We start from the raw sequence: 24,791 nt of genomic DNA, 5'->3' as shown, positions 1-24,791 counted from the left end.
GACTATAATAGACAGCGTTCCGATATACCAGTAGGATCGCAAGGTGTACGCGTATATGAGAGTTGGGGGCATGGTTTGTGAAAATAGAAAGTCGCTCACGTTTCACATACATAGCTAAGCATAACAATACTCATATATAAAAACATGCATCTTTGCTTACCATGCTTGTGAATTAAGACTATATCGAGGCAATACGCACAATACGCACATATACTAATTAGAGACTGACCAGTTGCAGTCCTAAAACATCAATGAGAAGATTCAAACAAACAATACCAAGTGAATTTATCCTTGAATGTATCAAAAAAGGAATCCAACAATTTCTTTTTTTTTATGTTGCGTGTATGGTTGATTGATTATGAAAATTACAAGTAAATTTGATATCAAATAAATGATGTTTAGTTTTATTTTTGGGGGTAAGAAAAAAAACAAAACAAAATCTATTCTAAAATATAAATAACATTTTTAAATCTCATCAATGGAAATAATTTTTTTTACATGTTGAACGGTTTATTTGTTTATGTATGTGTGTACATGTATGTGTGTTTGTATGTGTGTGTGTGTATAGATGAACTAGGTAAGGCGGGGAGAGGGGAGGTACACATTTATATTATTATGTCTAGTGTTTATCTAGAAGATATTTGTCTATCAAAACAATTGTATATTCTTGTTAATAAAATAATCAGATTAGACAAAAATAATTTAAACACAAATAATTAAATATTACTTTTTTAATCTTTTAATTATTCTCAATTATTCATTTAGTATTGTTTGTTTGAATCTTCCCATTGATGTGTTAGGACTGAAACTGGTCAGTCTCTTATTGGCATACGTGCATACTATGTGTATTGGCCTTGTGTTATATTTGTGTTTTTTTTGCTATATAAACGACCCAGCGATTCCTATTGCTTAGTATTCTTATACGATGACACTCGACAAGACCCCAAAATCAGAACACGTTGAACAGGAATGAAATTGTATTCAAATAATAATGATAAGTGAACAGCAATCAGCAATCAATAGTTTAAATATCGTTCATATATTTATAGTATATGCATAAGAAGCTTATAGATTTTTCTGCAATAATATGCCCGGGCTGATCGGTTTAAAATTAACCAATCAGCGCGCAGCAACACCATCATGCATAAAACATGCTTAATCCAATCTATATCCCACTAACATAGTGAATACAAAATGTGATGTAGTTGAGAGCGAATGTTCTTAAATCTCTATTCCATATGGACATTATTACTTATATCAGGCAACATTTTTCAAAGCATGTTAATTAATCTAGCTCGCTGATATCACGATCTATTTTTGGCTCTGTCGGACTCCACTCATTTGACTTTTATATTTGTTCCGTAGCTAAATATAGAGGCTTCGTTGGAACAAAACAATTTGGCGTATGTAATTTGTTGGTTAAATTTTTTAAATAAGACCTAATTTTCTCGCTGTCGATGACACATGTGTTTTTTCAAAGTGCTTTTCAAATAACTATTCACGTAACGATGTTATTATTGTCGTATTTTTTTTATCGTGGTCGAAGTGTTTTTTTATTTCTTAACTACTTGCGTAAATTTCACAAACATTTCGGGCATATGTTCGCGTAAAAAGAGTAAAGATCTATGGTTTTTATGGAATAAAAGGACGTAGTACTGACTATCTAACGTTTGGTACGGAAAATCAATCTTAACGTCCTGGATGCATGGTAAAATGAGAAGTATTTCGCACTAGTGTTTGCACCGACTGTTCTTGACTATATGTTTAGGGCCTGTGGAACAATCTGTATGATTTTTCAATGCACCTGTGCCTAACGCATACATGAATAACTACTTAATGGAGCAATGAAGAGTGGTAAACAGTGCACCAAGTTATCATTAACCCCTACTCGTACCAGGTTCTATAGGCTAGTCAGGTGTGAAATTGGTATGATCAACACGTAAGGTTGAATTAAATAAAACAGCTAAGTTATGACCAACCAACTATACTACATCAAAAATATTAGTCAAGTAGTCTAAATTGTTCAGCTAATACTTATTCTGGTAACAAATCTCCTACAATAAGGACGTTTATCAAGATATTTTAGCAGTATAACTCGTAAGGTCTGTGTTACTACCATCAGCATCAATTTCAATGACTTCTAGCTCAATTTTTCATACTGTACAAATATCTAGTATAAAAATAAAAAGTAAGCCCAAACGCAGTTCAGAAGGCGATCACGAAAGACCGCATTATAAAAGTGTTATAAACGGTATGATACTTGTTACAACTCCAGGCTTTCTTGTTATAACAATCCTTTCACTTTTTACACATATGTGGGACGCTAATTCACCTTAGACGAATATCTACACCAGATTCCCACCCAGTGTCTATCCTACAGGACTTCAACACAACTCAGATCAAGAACACCAGATTAGCCTGACTAAAGCGTCAATATATTTCCACACCCAAATCCGACACAATCCAACAATAAGCAACAGTCAATACATAGTAAGGATAGGGGAATATATACAACACATATAACACCTGTCATCCTATCTAATGTCTGGCTTAGCAATCATTGTCATTCTCGCCCACGCATCTGAAAGTCAGAGAAGTTCATTTTGATAGTACACATTTAAATAATCAATTTACTTATTTTAACACATAAACATTGGTACAAGGGAGCAGCCAAAACATATACGCCACAAAATAACAATGGGGTTGTATAGAGCTAGAGCATGTAAAACGCGTATGAGTAAATGGAGAACAAGGTAAAGGAGTTAAAGTATAATAAACAAATAATAATAATAATAATAATAGATGAAGTTTGGTTAGCAAAAATGAAACCGTAAAGAACTCTTCAAGTTAGACAAGCTATGTTCGTTTTAATGAAGAAAGTAAAAGGAAGTTAAAGCAGAATCACCGCTGGCTTCTATTCTGAGCCATATCTGATAACGCCTCTAGCCACTGTGTTGCACCATCTCTCGGACCCCAAGCAGCCAGTTGTGAAGAACCGACAGAAACAAGCCCTGTGCAGCTTTCTTTCCTACCACCGCACAATGCCATACTGACCACCTACTAGCTTTTTCCAACCAGCCCCAGCGTCGAAAAGTGATGCATGATGTTGAATTCTCTTGTATAGCATTCGTAGAACATTTCCAAACCATCGAAGTCGATGTTTCAAGATGGTGGCATCAGTTGAATTATCGTCGCTGTGCATGAACACACGATGCCAAACATCTGCATAACCAAAATGATGTTGTCACCGGATGTCAGAAATCCTTCGGAGACAACGATGATCTGACACTGAAAACCATCTAACATCCTCAACTTGGAGGGGTTAGATCTCACAAGCATAAAAAAACCTCTCACCGAAACGTTGTAGATCCGACCTTTTACAGCCAATCTAACATCACAAAGGTGCCAAAGATGGTCCAGATTAGCATAAGCCGTTCTGGCTTTCATTATACCTGAATTGATCTTATCACTCACTTCACCACCAGCACTTACGAAGCTATCCTTTGGTGGATGGTGAAGATATGTTCAATATATCACCCATCAGAAAGAAAAACAGCCTGTTTCTTAGGAGTCAATCTCCCTTGGGTTTTGAATAATCTACAGAGTATGACGAAATCCAATAATTTTGGGCGCAATCGAAAGTAGACTTATCCCCCAATGGCCGTTACGGAAACGAAGTAAGCGCTTCCGAAAGATAGAGAGAACTACCGATTCCTTCCACAATGTTGGAACACTCTCTAATTGCCAAACCTTTGGAAAAAACTCAGTCAGTTTTTTAGCCAGAAAGTCACAACCATTTTTATAATGGGAGGGTGGTAATTCATCTGGGCTTGACTGTTTGTAGCGCTTCAAGAGTTGAAGTTCTGTGGGGACTTCTGCCCTGTTCCGTGGATCCGTAGTCATCGGCAATAGAGGGTAGCACAGTTGGATTGGTGTTGCCAGAACGGCAGACCAATTGATATTTGATTATCCTTTGTAATTAATTGAGACTCTCACAACATCGTTTCTAACTATTACTGTACAAACACTTCTTCTACCATCACATCTTTCTGCAATAATAGGTTATTTTCTCATTTATTTATTTTTAATCTTTTTCTCGTCATTCGTTTAGTGATATATACATGACTGCTCTGTGTCCACAAACAAGCTTGTTAAACTACCTATGTGTTTCACGTTTCCTTCATTTCTATCTCCTTATTTTCTCGCTTCTTTCCAAAGTTAACCCAATGTTTCTCTCGGTTACACAGAACCTGTGTGTTTTTTAAATAAGGTAAATATTATGCCAACAGTAACGAAACTTGTGTATTATTGCATTTCTGAAGAAACTCGAAATAGTCCCCTCAAAACACTTATGTACCCATAAGCTGTTTGTGAATAATTATGATAACTGTTCCTTGAAATCTCTGCTCATCGTCCGAGACGTCGACAGATGTGAATGATTGACATTTCGTCATCTTCATAGGTTGTTTTACTCACACCAGACTTCTTGCTGCCAGTGACTAGGATGAGATGAAAGACCTTCCGAAAGTTACCAGAGGCAGTTGCTTTTTCCATCTCACTAACACGCTCCGACCACCAGGCTTCACGATCTTTAAGCAAGCTTTGCCCAATTTCGTTACGAAACAGTCTTCGTTTGTGGTTAGAATCGCGGTCACCCGGAATAAACCTACGGGCTTCAATGAGCTGTTAGGAACCTGAAAAACCCAGTGCTTATAAGCGGAACGTTTCTTGAAGACACAGCGACTCTGCTCACTATTTTCATGGCGTCATGCAACTGCAATCAATGCTCATCTGAACTATTTGGGTGGCTCACATATGCCTTCAAACTAGCCAGGTCTGATATTCATTGGTGACAGAAGATTCAACTAATTTTCTGACATCCGTCTGTTTAGGACGATGAATTTATTGGCTGCTGAAAAGCAGTGTAAGATTAAAGCAAACAAGGGCGCGAACAGAAACCAGATAGTACTCCAAAAAGAGGAGGATTTTGCTTTCGACCACGCCAGCGGTAGCTGATCGAAATGCGATCGATCTCAGTCCAGGATTGTGATGCAGAGAGATGATGAGGGTTAGTACATCATCAATGACTGAGTCGATGGTCGGTGCTAGCCAGTGTTTTCACCATAAGCGAGGTACTATATAAGTCAAAAAATAAGACACGCGAAAGGATAATAAAAGGGAATACATAAGTTACGTAGTATAAAAGAAATAAGAACGAATGTTCTCAAGTGGTTGTGAATATGACTTGTCTGAATGCGAGTTAAAGGAGGATTAGTTTTCACGGTGGTAATCATCATCTGGTTTGTATGAAGGCCGTAATACTGCCCGGATGTCTAAACCGAAACAGGTGGTTTCTTAGGGGGCCACACCCAGGACCTTTGATCCGAAGGTCTAATTCACAGGGAAGTGGAGTGACGTAAGAAGATTCAGTCCCGTGATAGCTGGTGATCAATCATAGGTCCATAGGCCACTTGTTCCTTCGGGATCCTGGACCCCATGCGCACCATTGGTTTGGAATCAGGGTTTTCCAACTCCCGTATATGAACCTCCTGTGTCCACCAACCCGGTTTAAGCGCCGAATATTCGCTTAACTTTCTCTTACTTTCGTAAACAACACCTCTCTGAGAGAAAGCAGCGAGTAGGACTTCCCCGACAGTGGCTTTATACACCTGACCACGTAAGAGCATTTCCGGGAGGAGAGAAGACTCTCCCCAACTTCGGCGGTACCTGGGAAACTAGATCCAAAGGATGGTAAAGTAGTGAATATTCTTGAACAATGTAGCGAAACTGGAAGTTGAGAGGTGAATTTCAAAATCTACGACTTGAATTCTATAGTTTGATCTTGATGTTAAGTGTCGCTACTGAAAGTAAAACAATTGTGACTGTCTACAAAAATTCGATTTATATCTGACCTTTCATAAATGTGTGCATCAACAGTTATCAATATTAAAGTTATGAGAATATTTTAATTCCGAGATATCGTTTGTTTCTTATACTTGGATTGTTGGAAGACCTAAAAACGAGCACAAAGTGATTTTTACTATACAGATACGACAGAAGCCTAGCTTTCAGTCAATGAAGAAATGGAAGAGCTAAGTGAAATATTAGGACAGCTTAGTTACACTGTCTCCCAAGGCAAAAACCTGGTTGACAACCACAGTTTATTTTTGAGTTGATGACATCTTGAAGGCTTATTATAACTAAGATCACAACAACAAATTAGGCCAATATTTTCACAGCTATTTATAGAAATGTGCAAACTAGGCGGGCTCATTGTACCTAGGAAACTTCAAATCTTTAGTCCAAACGTAGAGAAACCTTCGGAAAAACCAACTTCCCCTTGGTTGTGCTAAACCACTCCACCCCTCAAAATCAGGAATGATGCTTCTTCTAGTCACTAACAGTCAATGATTTTTCATAAAACATTATTATTCATAATCGTTTGAGTTGTTATGCCGTAATAACAGATTTTATTAGAAATCCATGATGACTTAACAATATCGATCGACCATTACAATGGCTAATGTTTTTCCGGTAGAAAATAACGTGTTACAATTAATAGCAATACTGTTTAAGAGCATATATTCAAAATATTTTTAAGTAAAGAACTATGACGAAAATGAATGCGAATCAAAATTTTAATATCCTCTTTCAAGTCCCACATAATGCACGTTACGAAATGCATCAATAAAATTAATGAATCTTGTGTTAAATGGAGATTAAATGTTTTCTTGTAATAAGTACAACCGTCAGTTATGAACTATCAGTAAACAAACTAGTCTGCTTTAATGCCTAAACGTCACTGAGATATCCACGAACATCGCAAATACCAATAAATCAAACCCCGTAGTCTGGAGGTCGGTTAACATTTTAACTGCACTTATTAGTTTAAACAGAAGTTACTAGCTGAATAACCTATCAAGAAAATTGCGACACTGCTCAAATAAGACACTTCCACTCATTCATATAGTTGACTTGATAGTCCCATCTCCATCTAATCGCACTTCTATACCACACTCTGAACTTCTACGATCACCCCCATTTGTCATCATATTTAAATCGGTAACATTAATAGAGAAGTAACTGGATATGCTATCTCAATTTCCACACTTGATCTATTAGTCAAGTACAGTAAACGTTTTATTTTTAACTCATCGCCTTAATAAAAATCATGCATATTCGTCTAAAAGAATGTGTAAGCAAAACAATTGAATTTCGCCACTCAAATATTGGATACTGAAAGCGTTTGTTATAACACTTCAAACCCATGAACTCCACAGGCACCCCGTTTCAAATGTCGACTACGGGGGATGCTTCGAAAACTTCCAAAGTGAGGGTTGTTTCTTGTCTTTTCACTTTCAAAAAATATATGTACTTGCAACATTTCTACCTAACAGTTCTGTGTGTATAGTTGTTTCAATGTTGACACGCGTCTTGTGTTTGCTTCCAGCATTTTGAGTTCGGACATCAAATTAATGTTCGTGCTTGGATTTTCTTATGGCCTTTTCCATCAAACTCATGAATTTGTTCAAAATTTTAGTTTCTTAGTTAGTCATGCGAATTCGTAATTAAAACCTACTTTCTTTGTTTTACATCGCGTACTTCTAAAACTTGTAGTTAAGATTATGATCAAGCTTAAAGTAAATAGGTTTGAGTGAGAATAATTTCGTTCACAAAATTACAGGTTTGTAGAAATATAGGTGAAATTCAACCAATTTATCCTCAATTAATTAACTGCTTTTAGAAGCACATACTGCCATATTCACCAAAGTGAACAACCATCTGACTTATCACAGTTCCTACTAAATAATTTTAATTTCTCCTCATTGATGTGACTTGGCACAATCACTGTAAGGTAATCGAACTTTAATTTTAAAGGCAACCGATATAGTTCTACTTATAAATATGTACATACAAATATCCATACTAAGTACCAATGCCTGGATGAAGGGGCTGTAGGTTATTCTAGTTATACGGTGACACCAAATTCAATCATATTTATTAAGCGAATTGTATTAGTTAAGTTACTATTACAACGTATCATTCAAATACTAGTTGCAACTTTGATCTTTGTTCATTTTAAGTAGAATCGTACAATGCTAAGATCCATCTATATCATATGTTACTATTTTACATTTCCATATCTACGTTCGTTTCAGTTTCTTTATTCTAAAAATCCATTTTCCTCATTTCAAAATAAATAGAGACCTTTCTTACCATCTTCGAGCATATTTGGAGATGTGTTTAGTTAGATAGTCTCATTCTCATTAATCTATATCTTACCTAGTTCAGTTAAGATATCTGAGGATCATCGGTAATCTTACACAGTGTGTCCTACAACCCTTTTAATCAATCTTTATTCGATTAGTGAGTTATATCCATATCCAATCTGCAAATGTTTATCTGAAAGTTGATTTACATGGTTGAGTCTCCAATTTCTGTGAATACTTAATGGAGTTAACATCTTAGACATTCTGTTTATGGAGCTTGACTTCCCTGTTATAACATGAAATAATTGGTGCAAAAGAGCGTTAATAAAGTCTTAAACTGAGAACCATAAACTTTAAGTGAAAACCTTTTTTCTCCAGTGTTTTGTTTTTTCAAATCCATTTAGTGCCACACCTCGATCCGGATAATAAATATACAACTGTTACCTAAGCACACTCACACATGGAGATATGTTTCTTAATATAGCTTGACTAACAGTTCCCATTGTACAAAATTATTGTGACCGTACGGTGGATGCGTGAATCTGTACTTTGTTGTTGAACTTCATTACTTCGATATTTACTTCAATGTGGTAAATATGTATTAACTACAAACATTTTTATGAGTTTCTATTCAAACGGAAGTCTACGTTCTAATAGTTTAATTGTGTTGAAATAGTCTCACATCATAGGTATACAACTTATTATAATGTTTGCATTGTACTCCATATGCTTGTAGTGTTATAATGTAATTTTAAGTCAGTATAGAAATTTCCAAATGAACTTTAATTACAATTTGTTCCCAATCCTAACTGGCATTAATAAGGTAATTGTTTTGTTGAATTTTATTACGTTGAGGTTTTTATTCGCGATGCTTTCGGTAATTTCCTATGAATTATTATAGTTCTTCAAGCTGTGCTAACCAATCCTCGAAGCAACCTTAGCCATTGAAGCATAAAATGTGTAATGTGCTCGTTTGCTTGCTTCTAAAAATTTAGGCCCAAAGAAATCATATTATGCATTTCTGTATTTATAGCTAAGTTTAGTATTGAGCACTTAATTGGTGTGTGAAGTAGAATATTTAATCATTCAGTGTATTTTAATCTGATAAGGATTCTTTGATTTGGTTTCAGGCAACTTGTAAGAGATTCGTAAAAAGTTTAAATATCATTACCTACATTTATTGGTTAAAGATTTATTAGCAGTTTATTTTTAAGTTGTGTATTAAAAATGTCGAATCGGCGACATGTCTCGCTTTTAAAATCATAGCTGTATGCAACATAAAAATATTTAGTATTGTTAAGGTGTAGGTAAGGTAAGTTTCATTGTTCAGAATCAGCTGCAAAAGCTTCAAGTTTCGAGCAAAAAGAATGTGACGACTCATGTTTTTATATGTCTAGCAAATCGGTCTACATAACAACTGGCATCTTAGTTACTCAAAAGATGAAAGCTCCTGTCATTTATAAGTTCTTCATACTGTGGGGATCACATAAATTACCTGTAAAGTAACTACATTAATGGCAATCAACTTTAATAAGTATTTTCAGAGTTTTGATTTTGGATTTTGGATGTTTCGTTACCAGACTATTTTATTCTATTTCATTAACAACTGCCCTATAGAAACCACATTTGTGAATTCACTGATTATGTTTTTCGATATTTGCACTTTATCACTCAATCCTGTCAATATTTACAAAACTTTGCATACAACCTGTTTTAGTCTCCAACCAGCCATAGAAAATGTACCAGTCGAATGGCTGGTATGTTTCTTTTCTGTTCTACTTGCTTGCATACTTCAAGTTCAACAGAAAAAAAAGTTCAGATTGCACCACCTACAAATGAAATCCTTCAAACGGTAAATTCATCACCTTAATCCAACCTGAATACTGCTAACATTTGTGGCTTATGTGTGGCTTTTTCCCTTCCCTCCCACTAATAATCAACACAGTGTTTGTGTTTTCAAACTTATTTTACTGGTGTCATCAGTATTCCATTTCTTGTTCTGTTTCATGTTTATTTAACTACTTACGGTGAACAACGTTATACCCAGCATAAATTGCACTACTTTCAGCTATTTGAATCTTGCATCCGTACAACGAAAGACGAAAGTATCAAAATAAAAAACAAGGGGGCGAAAAAGCTAAACACAGCAAATTTATCCGCGAATATAAAACAAATCAAATTGAAGAATAGAAAATACAGACCACTATTTAAATCCCATAAATTTTGCGATTTGGAAAATAAGTAACCTTTTCCCGACCGTTGCTGCTACCTTGACGTGGTGGTTGGGCTTGCCTATCGTGATGAAGCAATCGAGCTATGCTGGCTGGAACAATCGTTCCTCGAGGTCCTACCATGTCCGACTAAACGGATCAGTAAGGACTCGGAGAGATAGGGAAACTCGTCGTTGCCTCTTCGTCGTCTCTTCCTACTCTCCCACTGACTGCAGCTCAGACGATATAAAAGATGAGTTCTACAGGAAACTTTCTGACCTTCTCCGAAAAGCTAGGCGTTCTGATGTAGTAATAGTGGCTGGTGACCTTAATGCTCAAGTAGGTAAACTAAGTGAAAGGGAAAGACACCTGGGTGGATCTTATGGTGTCGTGACTAAAAGGACAGATAATGGCGACCGTCTGTTGCAGCTGTGCTCAGATAATCGCCTATTTCTTGCAAATACTAACTTTAAGCATAAGGAAAAACATATTTTGACATGGCGACCCCCGAATTCGTCCCAACGTTGGACCCAATTAGATCACATCGCTATCAGCCACCGATGGAGGGGCTCGATAGAAGACTGTTGCTCATTCTGGAGCACATGTTTAGACTCAGATCATGCTCTAGTGCGAGCACGTATCTGTCTGCGTCTTACTGGACGTAGGAAAGACACTGCAGGGAAGCCTCTAAGGGTTCTACTTCATGATAAACAAGCTAAAAATATATTTCAGGAACAACTGGAAAAACAGTTAGACAGACATGTAAGTTGTGCCCACCCCGAAGCAGCGTGGAATGACATCCGTAAAGCTGTGGAAACAGCAGTAATATCCGCTAGTAAGGTAAGCCATAAGGTCAGGGAGAAACAATGGATCTCGGCAGCATCTACCACACTGATAGATGCTTGAAAACTCATCCCACCTGGCTCTGAACATAAGGAAGAGCGGAGTCAGCTTAAGCGAAGGCTAATAAGAAGCCTACGCAATGATCGTGAACAGTGGTGGGTAGCGAAAGCAAGAGAGATGGGAAAGGCAGCGGCAATAGGTAACAGCAGACAGCTATTCAGACTTGTTAAAGAAACCGGTATTAGGAACCCAAGTATCAATGAAACTATCTCAGATAAAGATGGGCATATCATTCATTCTCAATCCAAGAGATTGGATCGATGGGCAGAACACTTTAGGGATCAGTTCAACTGGCCTTCAGCCACACTTCAGTTACCCACGATCCTCAATCGTCCTGAATGGCAAATTGAGGTAAGTCCTCCAACTCTCTACGAGGTTGAAAAAGCTATAGGAAGTCTAAAGCGAGGGAGAGCCTCAGGCCCTGACAGGTTTACCCCTGAGATTTTTAAGGATGGTGGTCCAGTACTAGCAACGAGATTGACTGAGGTCTTAGGTAGAATCTGGGAACTGGACGTAATTCCATCTGACTGGTCCCAATCACTGATTTTGCCAGTCTATAAGAAAGGACAAAAGTCCTCCTGTGACAATCACAGAGGAATCAGTTTGACTAATATAGTGTCTAAAATATTAGCTTCAATAATACTTAGGCGCCTAACCAAAGCTCGTGAAGAGCAGACTAGATAAAACCAGGCTGGTTTTCGACCTGAACGTGGTTGCATAGACCAGATATTCACTCTACGTCAGGTCCTAGAACATAGACACACATTCAGACGTCCCACAATAGTAGTATTTCTTGACCTTAAGGCGGCATTTGACTCCGTTGATCGTGAGGTTCTATGGCAGTGTTTGTCAGTGAAAGGAGTACCAAAGAAGTACATTAACCTCATAAAGGCTCTCTACTCGAACACAACTGGTCGAGTTAGAGCCTATGGCGAACTGTCATCAGAATTGGTTACCTCAAGTGGTGTTCGTCAGGGCTGTCCACTCTCCCCATTCTTGTTTAACTTTGTCGTTGACATGCTTCTAGAGATATCACTTTCATCATCTCAATCTCCAGGAGTTAAACTTTTACCGGGAGATTCACTTGTTGACTTAGAATACGCCGACGACATAGTTTTATTTGGTGAAGACGCTGACAAAATGCAGAGTCTTCTGACCACTATAAGCAACAATGCAGGCATGTTCGGGATGCGATTCTCTCCCTCGAAGTGCAAAATGTTACTTCAGGATTGGGTTGCATCGACACCTGAACTAATGATAGGGAGTGAAGTAGTTGAGCGTGTTGACAGCTTCACTTATCTTGGGAGTCTCATCAGCCCTTGTGGTCTGGTGTGTGACGAAATCTCAGCACGGATACAGATGGCTCGTCTAGCTTTCGCCAACTTGCGTCATTTATGGCGTAGGCGAGATATCCGTCTAGCAACCAAATAACGGGTTTACTGTGCAGCAGTTCGTTTCGTCCTACTTTATGGCAGTGAAACATGGCCGATAAGAGTAGAGGATATTCGTAGGCTACTAGTATTCGATCATAGGTGTCTTGGACGCATTGCTCGTATATCCTGGGACCACCGGGTAAGTAATGCAGATGTTAGGAAACGGGTACTAGGTAAGGATGGCAAATCGATTGATGAAGTAGTGAAACGTCATCAGTTGAGATGGCTGGGACATGTGTTACGTATGCCCAACCACCGACTGCCCTGACGTGCAATGCTTTATGGTGTAGGAGCAGGTTGGAAGAAAGCTAGGAGCGGCCAGACCAAAACGTGGCATAAATCCATGAAGTCGATGACAAGTGGACTGGGCTGTGTTAGTAGGTGTAGACTACCTGGTTGGGATTCGCGAGATGATAGCAACCGATGGTTAGAGACCTTGAATGACATGGCTGAAAATCGTTTGCAATGGCGAAGGTGCATACACTCTTTGTGTTCTCCCAAATTGTAATCTTCTGAATTCCTCATGTCCCTATCCTTTTTCTCTTTCCAGATTTATTTCACTAGATTATACTACTTGAATAGCATCTTCAAACCCTTATCTTTCACATAATACTTATACTCTTACTACTTCTACCAATATGGGATTTGAATCGACAACTTCATCTCTGTGTTAATGTGGTATGGCAACTCGAACTGATGTACGAAGTTCTACGTTGTAACTGACTGACTGACAACCTTTTCCTCAAGTGTTGGAGTAGTACACGTATAGAACTAGTACTGATAATCATATGTATCCGTATTTCTTACCCTTATCAGCAAAAACATTTGTGACTATTATTGATTAGGAACAAAGCGTTTCTTGACTATATTTGTTAACATCAGATATGAAAATATTCCTACCTCCAGTTGATCTCCACTATTAACATACGACAATACTGCCAGTAACCGAGATTATATCATCACCAGATTGGGCACATGATTGATACACTATGAACAGTCTGCGGTCACATTGTATTAGATATGCGATTCATGACCAAATATAGAGTATATAGAGTATAGACTAGACAATACGTTACTCAACGCAATTACAACTACACTAAGTCCAAAGTAGGAATCAACAGTAAGAAGGAAATAAAATTAAATAGTCATTAAGCTGAACGCCTGTTAACCTACGCTCAGTGCCCAATCACATTTCATTTTCGCTAGTTAAACATCAATATCTGGCGTGGTGTTCTCATCTAAAGTGTGCTTGAAGTACATTCTCAATCTGAAAGATCGCGCTTTTAATCAGAAAGTATGTAACATTTAACCTCAGATTCACTTTTATAAATACAACAAACCTCAATCCTTTTTCTCCTTTTTCACTGAAATTATATGAATGATAAAACTATTTTGTTGCCACTTCCATTTCAGGAAAGCCACATATTCGTTACTCTTTTATTCTTCTCTTATAAACTTTAATTTTTATTTCTACACGCCAAAATCCTTTATCTGATTACCATCAACCTCTTTATTGCAACTAAAGAGATAAAGTCTCAAATGGTTCATTGGTTAATATACTATTAACCAGGCTTGAAGTCCTACAAGGATTTCTTCTGGTCAAAATTCTAGGTAAACGAAGAGGGTTGGGCAGGTGACCGGTAACTTCATCCCGAGTAACACAACCTTGCTAAAAAACACTAACCAGAAACAATCATTGAAGCGATATAAACTCAAACCTGAGAGTTGAGGAATCTTCATTTAGAAGAATTATGACGACTCACAGTGAAAGACGAGATTCTTTGGAAGTCATGTGACCGATCTCCATTCTAACAACCAGAGAAACAATTAATATAGGTACATAGAATGTTCGGACAATGTGGGAGACCGGGAGGACTACTCAAATAGCTGACAAGATATAACCTGATGGTGCTCGGAATAAATGGAACCCATTAGAGGCACATTAGACAGAATAGATTAATTTCAAGAGAGATGCTGTCGCACTCTGGTCATTAGAAAGCAAATGCTCCACACACACACACACAAGGGTTTGCAGTGATGTTGTCTAAAGAGGCACGGGAAGCACTCATAGGATGGGATTATAAAAAACCAATAACTTTAAGTTGCCTGGAGGTGTTGTGCGCCAATAAGCACTAACAATAATACATCTCTGTAGACAGCCTGGATGAGATTGAAGATGTAAGAAACATGATGACACCAATGAATAAGAACAGAACAAGAGCGGAGAAAGAAAGCCAAGACACAAAGCAGACAAACGTGTGAAAATGAGCATTGTGTGTGAGAAGCAGTAATTATGTAGTGGACCTTACAAGAATAACTATAAGAGCTATAAGAGAAGGAAATATGGCGGAATTATCTGATACAATCAAGAAACTAACACGCAATTATAAAACTAGATTGACCAGTCAAGGACAAACAATGAAAACCAACGATTCAGGTTGAAGAACGGCTCACACAACCCACCGAGAATCAAACGTGCACACGTAGAATTATCAAACCAATTCTGTCTTGGGATCGGCTTTCCAGCTGTTTCCGACTTTATCCATTCTTTTGACATCTGCGTCCAATTCTCTAAACAGCGTGTACTCTTATACTTTGGTCTTCATGATTCCACGTTTGTGGTTTGCCTTGTGTTGAAGTTGGATGGTTTCCGTAAAATATATCCTATCCACCTCCAATGTCTTTTCCTGATTTCCTCTTTAGCTGGAAGTTGGTTTGTTCTCTTCCAAAATAGGTTGTTGCTAATGCTATCCGACCAACGGATATTGAGTATACTATATAGACAACTTCGTATAAATAACTGTACCTTTTTTGTAATATAATTGTAGTAGCCCTCCAAGTTTCAGCTCCGTACAATAGAACTGTCTTGATGTTTTTATTGAAAATTCTGACTCCTGTTGGCTGACAGTTATCTCGAGTACCGTATGTTCTTCAGTTGTAGGGATGCTGCACTTGCCTTGTCAATTTTCGCCTTCACATCTGAATCAGATCTTCATTGTTCATCAATGATGCTGCACAGGTACTTACCACTTTCCACCCCTTCCACAGCTTGGTTGGTGGCCTCTTTGTTGTATTTGAGGATCTTGTTTCTTACCTTGTGTATGTTGAGGCCTACTGCTGTAGAGTCTGCTACTACATTGGCTGTCTTCACCTGCATTTGTTGCTGTGTATGAGACAGAACAGCTAGGTCGTCTGCAAAGTTCAAATCATCCAGCTGCATTCAAGCTCTCCATTGTATTCCGTGCTTCCCCTGAGATGCAGAGGTCTTCATAATCCAGAGTAGTCCGTCGTATGAATTCCGGATGATGTTGACGATCTCCTCAGGTACACCATAGTGTTGAATAAGGTTCAATAAGGTTCTTCTATTCACGCTGTCAAACGCCTTCCCATAGTCAAGGCAAGAGATGTATGGTAATGAATTCTATTCAGTTGATTGCTCAAAAATGGTCCGTAGTGTCACGATTTGGTCTGTACACGACCGATCATCACGGAATCCAGCCTGTTGATTTCGAAGTTGGGCGTCTACTGAACCTTTCATTCGGTTCAGCAACATTCTGTTGAAAATGTTTTCTGGTACTGATATTAATGTGGTGTCACTGCAGTTCTCACACTTGCTCAGATCTTCTTTCACTGGTATTTTGATCAAGTAACGTTCTTTTCAGTCTATCGTCACTTGTTCTCCCTTCCAAATCTTCCTGAATAGAAAGTGGAACATCTTTGCAGTTAATTCTGTCTGAGTTCAGTACTTCAGCTAGTATGTTTCCTTGAGTAGATGTTGAAAAATTTGAAATCTGTTGCTGAGATCTATTTTGAATTCGGTGAGCTCGTGAGTATCTCGAAGGAAGACTGTATTAAACTATTGTAAGTCTGTTTCCCCAAAAGTTGTCCAGTGCTTCTTTAGCGTCCGTTTCATTTCAGTCACGACCAAGTGGAGATATGAAGTTATTTAAACTCCCCTCTTTGTTTCCATGTCTTACATGGATTTCCTGAACTTTTTATTTGTGCAGATATGATCGATCTGGTTCCCGGTGGCGTGGCCAGGTGAAACCCATGTAGTTTTGTGTATGCATTTGTGGGGTGAAATAGTGCCACCCATAACCATTTCTTAATTGAGACCATGAACTGATCAATGTTAAACCACCATTGAAAACCTTGAAGCATTGGATGGCCATTTCATTCTAGTATGGGACTACTCAGCAATCCTCATCCACAATCCCACACGCGGGACTCGAACCCAGTAATTTCGGTTTCGGCAACATCATTCAAGGCTTACAAAATCTATTCATAGAAACATACTAGCTGAATCACTGAAGTTAGGCATAGAAGTAACTGCAAAGATGTTCTATGTCCAATGGGTTTCACTCATTCCGAACACCATCAGGTTATATCTTGTCAGCTATTTGAGTAGTCCTCCCGGTCTCCCACATTGTCCGAACATTCTATGTACCTATATTAATTGTTTCTCTGGTTGTTAGAATGGAGATCGGTCACATGACTTCCAAAGAATCTCGTCTTTCACTGTGAGTCGTCATAATTCTTCTAAATGAAGATTCCTCAACTCTCAGGTTTGAGTTTATATCGCTTCAATGATTGTTTCTGGTTAGTGTTTTTTTTAGCAAGGTTGTGTTACTCGGGATGAAGTTACCGGTCACCTGCCCAACCCTCCTTCTTTACTGGGTTTTTGAAACAGCCGTAACGTGAGAAGAACGGCATGCTGAGAAGAAAACACTGTTTTTTGAATGTGCACACCAACTATAGAGGAAATTATTAAAGCCATCAGATTAATCAAGAATGACAAGTTATAATGACCTGGCACTTCGAGATAACTGCAGAGATATCTTGCGTTTTGTTCTGCAGAATTTCGCCGAAAGAACAAGTACCAACAGTCTGGAAAACAAGCATCTCACCAAGATAGTGACGTGATGAGCTATTAGTGAGCTTGAGAACAACAGAGGCGTCATATTACTGCCAGTACTGGGAGTTTTAGACAGTGTTGCCGAACCGGATGGAAGTTTTGTTAGACACTCAAATTCGAAATTAAAATGCTAGCTTTCTTAAGGGTCAATCATGTGCCGAGTGAATCGCTACACTACTTTCATTGTTGAATAATTAGTCGAATTGAACCTGTCACTACGTCATCTTCCTAGATCATGGAAAATATTTCGATACTGTGAATAGGAAGGACTTGTAGAATCGTCAGCACTGTGGAGTGCTTGAAAAAAATCATCATTCGAATCTCAAAGGATGAACTGAACTGCAAAGTCGCACATGGATGGCAACCCATAGACGCACTGTGAATGAGAACTTTTGTTAAACAAGGCTACTTGTTTACATCTTTTCTCTTCTGGTTGTCGAATGCATTATAAAGATCTCCACACCTCGAGAAAAGTATAATAATGCAGTGGACACGTTAAACGCATCCGGACGACTTGGATTTAACAGAAAATTTACTTCTATCCTATATACAGCAACAAATCCAGATGAAAACTACCGGTGTAGCATCGACTTCCGTAGAAGTAAACCTTAGTATGTACGAGGGAAGAATCAAGATTCTAAGATACACTAGTAAATAATAGTCAAATCATACTTGATGGAAAGACAGAGACAGAAGCCTTTACTCACGTGGGCAACTTCATTGATAAACGTACAGGATGTAATGTCGATGTGGAGACACGAACTGGAAGAACAAAGGCAGCATTCTTACAATTGAAGGATATCTAGAACTTAAGAGAGTTGTCATAAAAGACCAAAGTTATGATTTTCAACACTGACGTTAAAACAGTGTTGTTGTACGAAGCTAAAACTAAGAACTACCACCATCAAAACAGTTTAAGTAATTATAAATATCTGTCTACACAAGATACTCCAGATCCATTGGTCAGAGACCATCAGGAGTGACCTACCATATTAGAGAGCAAACTAGGCTTCAGTTGAAAAAGGGAATTAGAAGACAGTGAAAGTGAGCAGGACACTATCCAGAAACCACTAGGCTGCATCACAAGACATCTCTTAGCTCAAAATTCTCAAGGCACATAACTCTGGAATTTGGAAGCTGGCATCAGGAGTTTTAGTACCACAGCAACAACTAGGAATGGGAGCGCAGTACGGAGTCGTATGGAGATCAATCGTCAGCCTACTCTCCATAAAGGTTAACAAACAGATCTAAATGATTAATATGTTAATATTTTGTTCCCGCACTTCCAAGAATACTGTAAACATAGTTATACCCGGTTACTCTCTGCTTAAATTCATGTTATTTTGTCTCTTTCAATAAATGTCTAGACTAAAAGTTGTATTCTGGACTAGATGAAGGATGGATCGCGTATTATACTTGATTGGTCGACTACCGAGTTTGCTAATAATTTTAACATGTTTCCAAACTCTTCTAAGGTATCAAGGCCATACAAAAATACGAATGTTCTTGTTTTGTGTACTTAGACTAACTTTTAGATAGTTTCTTTCCATAGTACTTGCTCTTAGTCTTCTTCTCGGTGCTCAATTATAGAGGAGATTACTGGAATACTAGAAAGTGGCTAGAAAGTCAGTATCAACAGTTTAACTATTAGTTATATTAAATGGTGCTACAACTGTACTCCTAAACTCCCTAATTTTCAATGTTTCTTGAGTGTTAAACTTAGTTCATAATGCAAAACTCTCCTCAAAATACCACTTAATAATGAAAAAAAGTTTGTAGATATACTAAATTCTATTGATAGCTCAGGAGTTAAGACACTCGACTTTCAGCTATTAAGTTGTAGCTTCAAATCTCCTCCCCATTTTGATTTGTGCAACCAAATTATATCACTAATCCTCATACCTAGAGTGTGAACCAAAATCATGTATATAAATCTTATTTGGTCAGTGAAGTGACTCACATTCACTATTTTTTACTATTACTATTATTATAATTGTATGTATAACACCAGTAACAGCTAATTCAGTGGCATTTGTTATTTACTGTGCACATTTATACTGTCTGATTATTCTCTTACCATTATCGCGCCATACTACGCTATATATTTTTAAAATCTAAAGTAGGAAAAAATACGTCTCCCTTTGATTTAGTTCATCTTTCTCTCTCTCATAATCGGGATCTTGTTTTTTCGTTTTAATTCTTTATAGCGTAAATCCCTTGATCGATATGAAAGAATTGGAAATTTGTTAGAACAGTTTTTAAAAGGAAAGTTGCAGCATATTCACAAATTTACTGATTTACCAGGTGAGAGAAATAAAAACACAAGCGTAAATACTACTCTATAATCTCATTTGAGTTGAAAATGTACTTTTTCCCACGTAATTTCTTCGAAAGTTGAGTTAAAACAGTATTGTGGGAGGTGAAACACTTGTGACTAATTGCAGTGGATAATTGATGCGCCTTATCATAGATTGGTTGAAGATAGAATTATAACGTTCGACATCGTACAGTGGTTAAGCCGTTGGCCACGAGACCTGAATGTCATAGGTTACGTTTGTGGCGAGGTCTTAAGTGCACATTACTTAGGAGCGCTCATACTAGAATAAAGCAATTACTCAGTGCTACGTAGTTTCTGATGGTACCCCAACTAAAATCAATCTTTGGTGAATACAACCGACAAAAGACATTGTGCTGAATAGTTATGTACGTATTTATTGCTTATTTTAAATAGTGGTTTAATTTTCAATCACTGAATCGCAAGTTGGGACTGTATTTCCTCACCTTACTTCCATTTAAATAATCAGCTAATTAGTAACATTAGTGGCCAGATATTTAAACATATAAACTAGACTTTTGATTTAAAGTCAAGAATTCCAACTTATAATTTGATAAGTTATGGTAGATTTTTGTTTCAATACACTTATCATTATCGAAGTTATGAATGAAATGATACACCAAAGCTTTTAGTGTACTCAGTTACTTTTAACAATGAAAACTTTCCTCAAAATGAACTTTTTCTCTTAATAATTAACATTTCATTGTACTAATTTGTATTACTTATTAAATTACCATTATCTTACTGAGAAGACTTATTTCACTTTGGGCTGAGGAGAGAGTTGACATTGTTAACTATCATTGTTAGGATAAAATAAACAAATTATTTCTTTCTACTCTTCCTTTCTACCGGTCCAAAGTTCCCTCGTACATTTTCTGGTTTGTGACAAAACAAAGTCATTGTGAGATTTGATACGATACATGTCATTTTTACTTTTTTTTTGAACACATAAATATTGGTACAAGGAGGTGCCAGATACATGTGCACCACACAAATCTCATTTGATTTATGTGAGGGTTGTGATACTGCCCGGGTGCCCAAACCAAGGCGGGTGGTTTTCTTAAGGGGCCACACCCGGAGCCTTTGACCTAAAGGTCTGATCCACAAGGCAGAGGAGCATCGTTAGGAGATGCAGTCCCATGGTAGTTGGTGACCAACGATTGATTCATACGCCTTTTGTTCCTTCAGGATACTGGAGCCCATGTGCACCATCGGTTTGGAATCAGGGTTTTCCAACTCCCCTAGGTAGATCCTCCATATCCACCAACCCGGTTAAAGCGTCGGGCATTCGCTTTTCGTCCTCTGAATTTCGTAAACAACAGTAATGCCGCGAGAAGGTAGTGAGTAGGACTTCCCTGGCAGAGGCTATATACGCGTGGCTACGTGATAGTATTTCGAGAGGTAAAGCAGACTCTCCCCACTCTCAGACGTACCAGGGCATTTTTGGGAATACCTAACAGTTGTATTTCGTAAGAGAACAGTGATGAATATCATTAAGCAGTACAGCGCAAAAGATAATATGTGAATGTAAAGGTGATAAACATGGCAAATCGGCTGATTAGGTGATGAATCTTCATCGATTGAAACTGTTGAGAGATGTATTGCAAATCAATAATTACTGTTTACTTGTACGGGCGGTGTTAGCTAGCATAAGAGTAGGTTGAACGGAAGCTAGAAGCGACTTGACAAAAATGTAGCATCAGTTTATGATGTTTTTGACTATTTGTGTAAACCGGTATATGGTAGGTGAGGACTACGTGGTTCGGATTTCGGCCAGTAGTGGGTGACGTTTAATGACGTGATTCGCAATTGTGCAGGTGGTTTCACTTTTTGTCTTCCCTCAGATTTTGAGTTTTAAAATTATCTTATACTTGATATTTCACAAGTGTATCCCTTCTTTGTGAATTTTATTGTCTCGGTTTAAAATTTTATACCATCACCGATACTGTTACTATTTCCATCACTATGGCATTTGTTTTGATATTTTCCCTGCTTATGCCGTTATAGTGTGAGACGACTTAAATAGATACACACACACAAAGGTTCTATGTTGCTTATGAATGACTGATGTGGATGAATTTTTGTTATTTCTATGATTCTAAGGCTTTGATCATTTAAAATATTCAATTATAGATCTCATTTATCTCAAGGATATCCATAGATCATTTTTTCTTCGCTGTCGAGCGAATAGCACCTTTTTTGTTTCATATCATGGCTCAAACTTCTAGTCTGAGCCATGTTTGTAGATGCAGACTACTTGGTCGGGGTCCACATGACTGTCGTAACTAATGGTTGGAAACTCTGGGTGACATGGCTCAGAATCGATCACAATGGCGCGGGTGTATACACTCTTTGTCTTCCCTTAAACCTTGAGGTTAAAATTGTTTCATATCTGTCTTTCTTCCTGTACTATATCCTTATATACAACCTTTCTTTTATATATTACCACCATTTAATTGATTACTATGAATTTGGTGTTCATCTTGTTGTGCTAATGGGGTATGGCAACTTGGACCGATGCATATATGTGCCTGGTCCTACATTGTAGCTGACTTACTGACTGAATTAGATTGACAACTTTTAAAAACATTGATTCTATGTTCAAATGACTTCATACAACAATCAAACCAATATCTGTCCTCCAAATTTGGTTATTTGGTTTTGTTTTGTTTTCTTAAATACTAAACTAATCTACCTTCTTTTTTTAAAGATACATTGACTTATCTAAGTTTCTACTTCATTTTTGCATTGTTTAGCAATTGCTTAAAATAGATTGGTAGTTGTTTCCATTTTGAAAAACTACGTTATAATAATTAACCTTACTCATATACATTCTGTTGAGGTCACTTATTGATATACACTCTTAGGTTGCTATAACAACAACAACCGCTGAATGGCGATCATAATTTTTTAATTTCTGTTTGTTAGCTAAAATAGAAGTTAATTACGATCATTCTGGAGGATGCACTATGGATTATTTTGTCTCTTATGGTTGATATATATTAACATCTCGACTTCACTCTTTATTTCATTCTAGATTTTGAGTCCCATTATTCTATCGCAAGCATCCTCTTATTCTGTCTTCCCGAACCATATGTCAGTGCTTAATCTTTGTCTTCATTATTGTTACCACATCAATTCCTTTGTTTACTCAACTTGTTGGTTTCATTGAAATCACGGACCGACCTAAGTTAGACAACTACTGGAAGCCTGGATGTATTAAACAGTTGTTTCTTCCTAGCATGCGACTACTTAGTAGTGCAGATCCACAATCCTTCAACGTGGAATTGAGCCTATGACCGATTTCGCGCGCAAACGCTTAACCTCTGGACCACTGGGCGGGGACTGAATGGTGTGCCAGGCTAACGTCAATCAATCCACAAAATTGTGGAACCATTTTCCATTGTCTTTTGTGAGTACCTTTCTCACACCCAACATGGTTGTTAATTTCATCTCGTACCAATATGGTTTGCCAACTTGGGCTTACGCACATCTGTACCATGCTTTACATGGATTTTGATTAACTGACTGGCTTCACTGGAAGGCTATTTTTTACGAATCTTAGAAATAAACCATCATTTATTGAAATCTGGTTCAGCTACTATAAATAAAATCAAGTATTGAAATGTAAAGTGGTATAATTCGTACATCATATTTGTCAATTATCTCAGGCCATGGAAGTTCACAATTTCTTCTATTCAAAGATCCATCTCTAACTTAATTATTACTCTTCAATACACTCACTGACTGGTTTTTTTATAAGCGTGCTGATATATATGTAGACAATTGGCAGTGTACCATAAAACTTCAGTATAAAATAGTAACTTTGCATTGAAAACTATGTAGATTTTTATGACCCGGCAAATACTGTTCATTAAAACTAATCCTCATTCTGTCCTTACCAAGCTCAGTGTGTTATTTACTAAGTCTCTGGTTTTATGGAGATCTTGTTGGGTTTTGAAGTGATCACATCATAGTGACAATCCTGAGTGACGTTTCAGCCGATGAGAAAACAGAGTGTAGTTACAAAGCTATTTATAAGAAAAAGTGATGGTGTGGTGATGGATATACAGTTTCAACAGGGTAACGAAAAGTTTAGCGTCTAGTAAGACTATACGTATGATTCATCCTAACTTTTGAACCGACTTTAATGACTCAGATAGCATTTGATTATTGAGTCATTCTTACGATCATAATAAATGTTGTATCATAGGGAATATGACCTTCAGCACACACCATCACTAAATTAACTACTTCTATGAATTTGGTGTTCACATTGTTGTGCTAATGTGGTATGGCAACTTGGACCGATGCATATATGTGCCTATCCTACGTTGTAGCTGATTGACTGACTGACTGATTCTACTCTTATGCGCCTCATGTGTACTGTGTATATGTCTATCACTTATTATTTTACTCAGTACCTGTCTATTTTTCACACTATGCTTTATCCATTTTGAGTCATTTTAACGCCTGTAATGAATTGTAAGACGGATAGGCTCCTTACAATTCTCCGATTCGCTTCACTTCCCCACTTCTGAATTCCATGTCTGTCTGGATAAGCGATTGCCGGAAATAAATTAATCCGACTCAATCCTTATTTGACTTCTTATAACCCCGTCGCTCAAACGGAATGAGCCTAGGTGTTAAATGGAAGATTTATATTCACGGTATATTCGTTCATTCGTTCGCCCAAATTGGAGTCAGATCTCGGGCCACTAAAAATGAATTAGGATTGGGATTACGGATAAGAAGTCCGTCTAGACTCAGGAGTTACAGTTGGTA

At 37.6% G+C, this 24,791-nt stretch overlaps 1 protein-coding gene across 1 annotated transcript in view; it reads left to right on the top strand.

Annotated features, from left to right (window-relative positions):
• Positions 1 to 7,294: 7,294 nt before the first annotated feature.
• The window catches only part of Smp_037640 (hypothetical protein), a gene marked incomplete at both ends in the record, with an annotated part of 54,775 nt that continues 37,278 nt past the window's right edge, over positions 7,295 to 24,791 (top strand). The window contains 3 exons of the mRNA XM_018795423.1: positions 7,295 to 7,330; positions 9,928 to 10,062; positions 19,879 to 19,975. Of these exons, the coding sequence (XP_018649737.1) occupies positions 7,295 to 7,330; positions 9,928 to 10,062; positions 19,879 to 19,975 (268 nt within the window). The remainder of the gene's footprint in view (positions 7,331 to 9,927; positions 10,063 to 19,878; positions 19,976 to 24,791) is intronic.

The sequence above is a fragment of the Schistosoma mansoni genome, chromosome 2, assembly GCF_000237925.1.
Source record: "Schistosoma mansoni strain Puerto Rico chromosome 2, complete genome".
Classification (NCBI taxonomy): Eukaryota; Metazoa; Platyhelminthes; class Trematoda; order Strigeidida; family Schistosomatidae; genus Schistosoma; species Schistosoma mansoni.
Note: the sequence above shows the minus strand (reverse complement) of the source record. Positions and strands in the feature narration are given on the sequence as shown.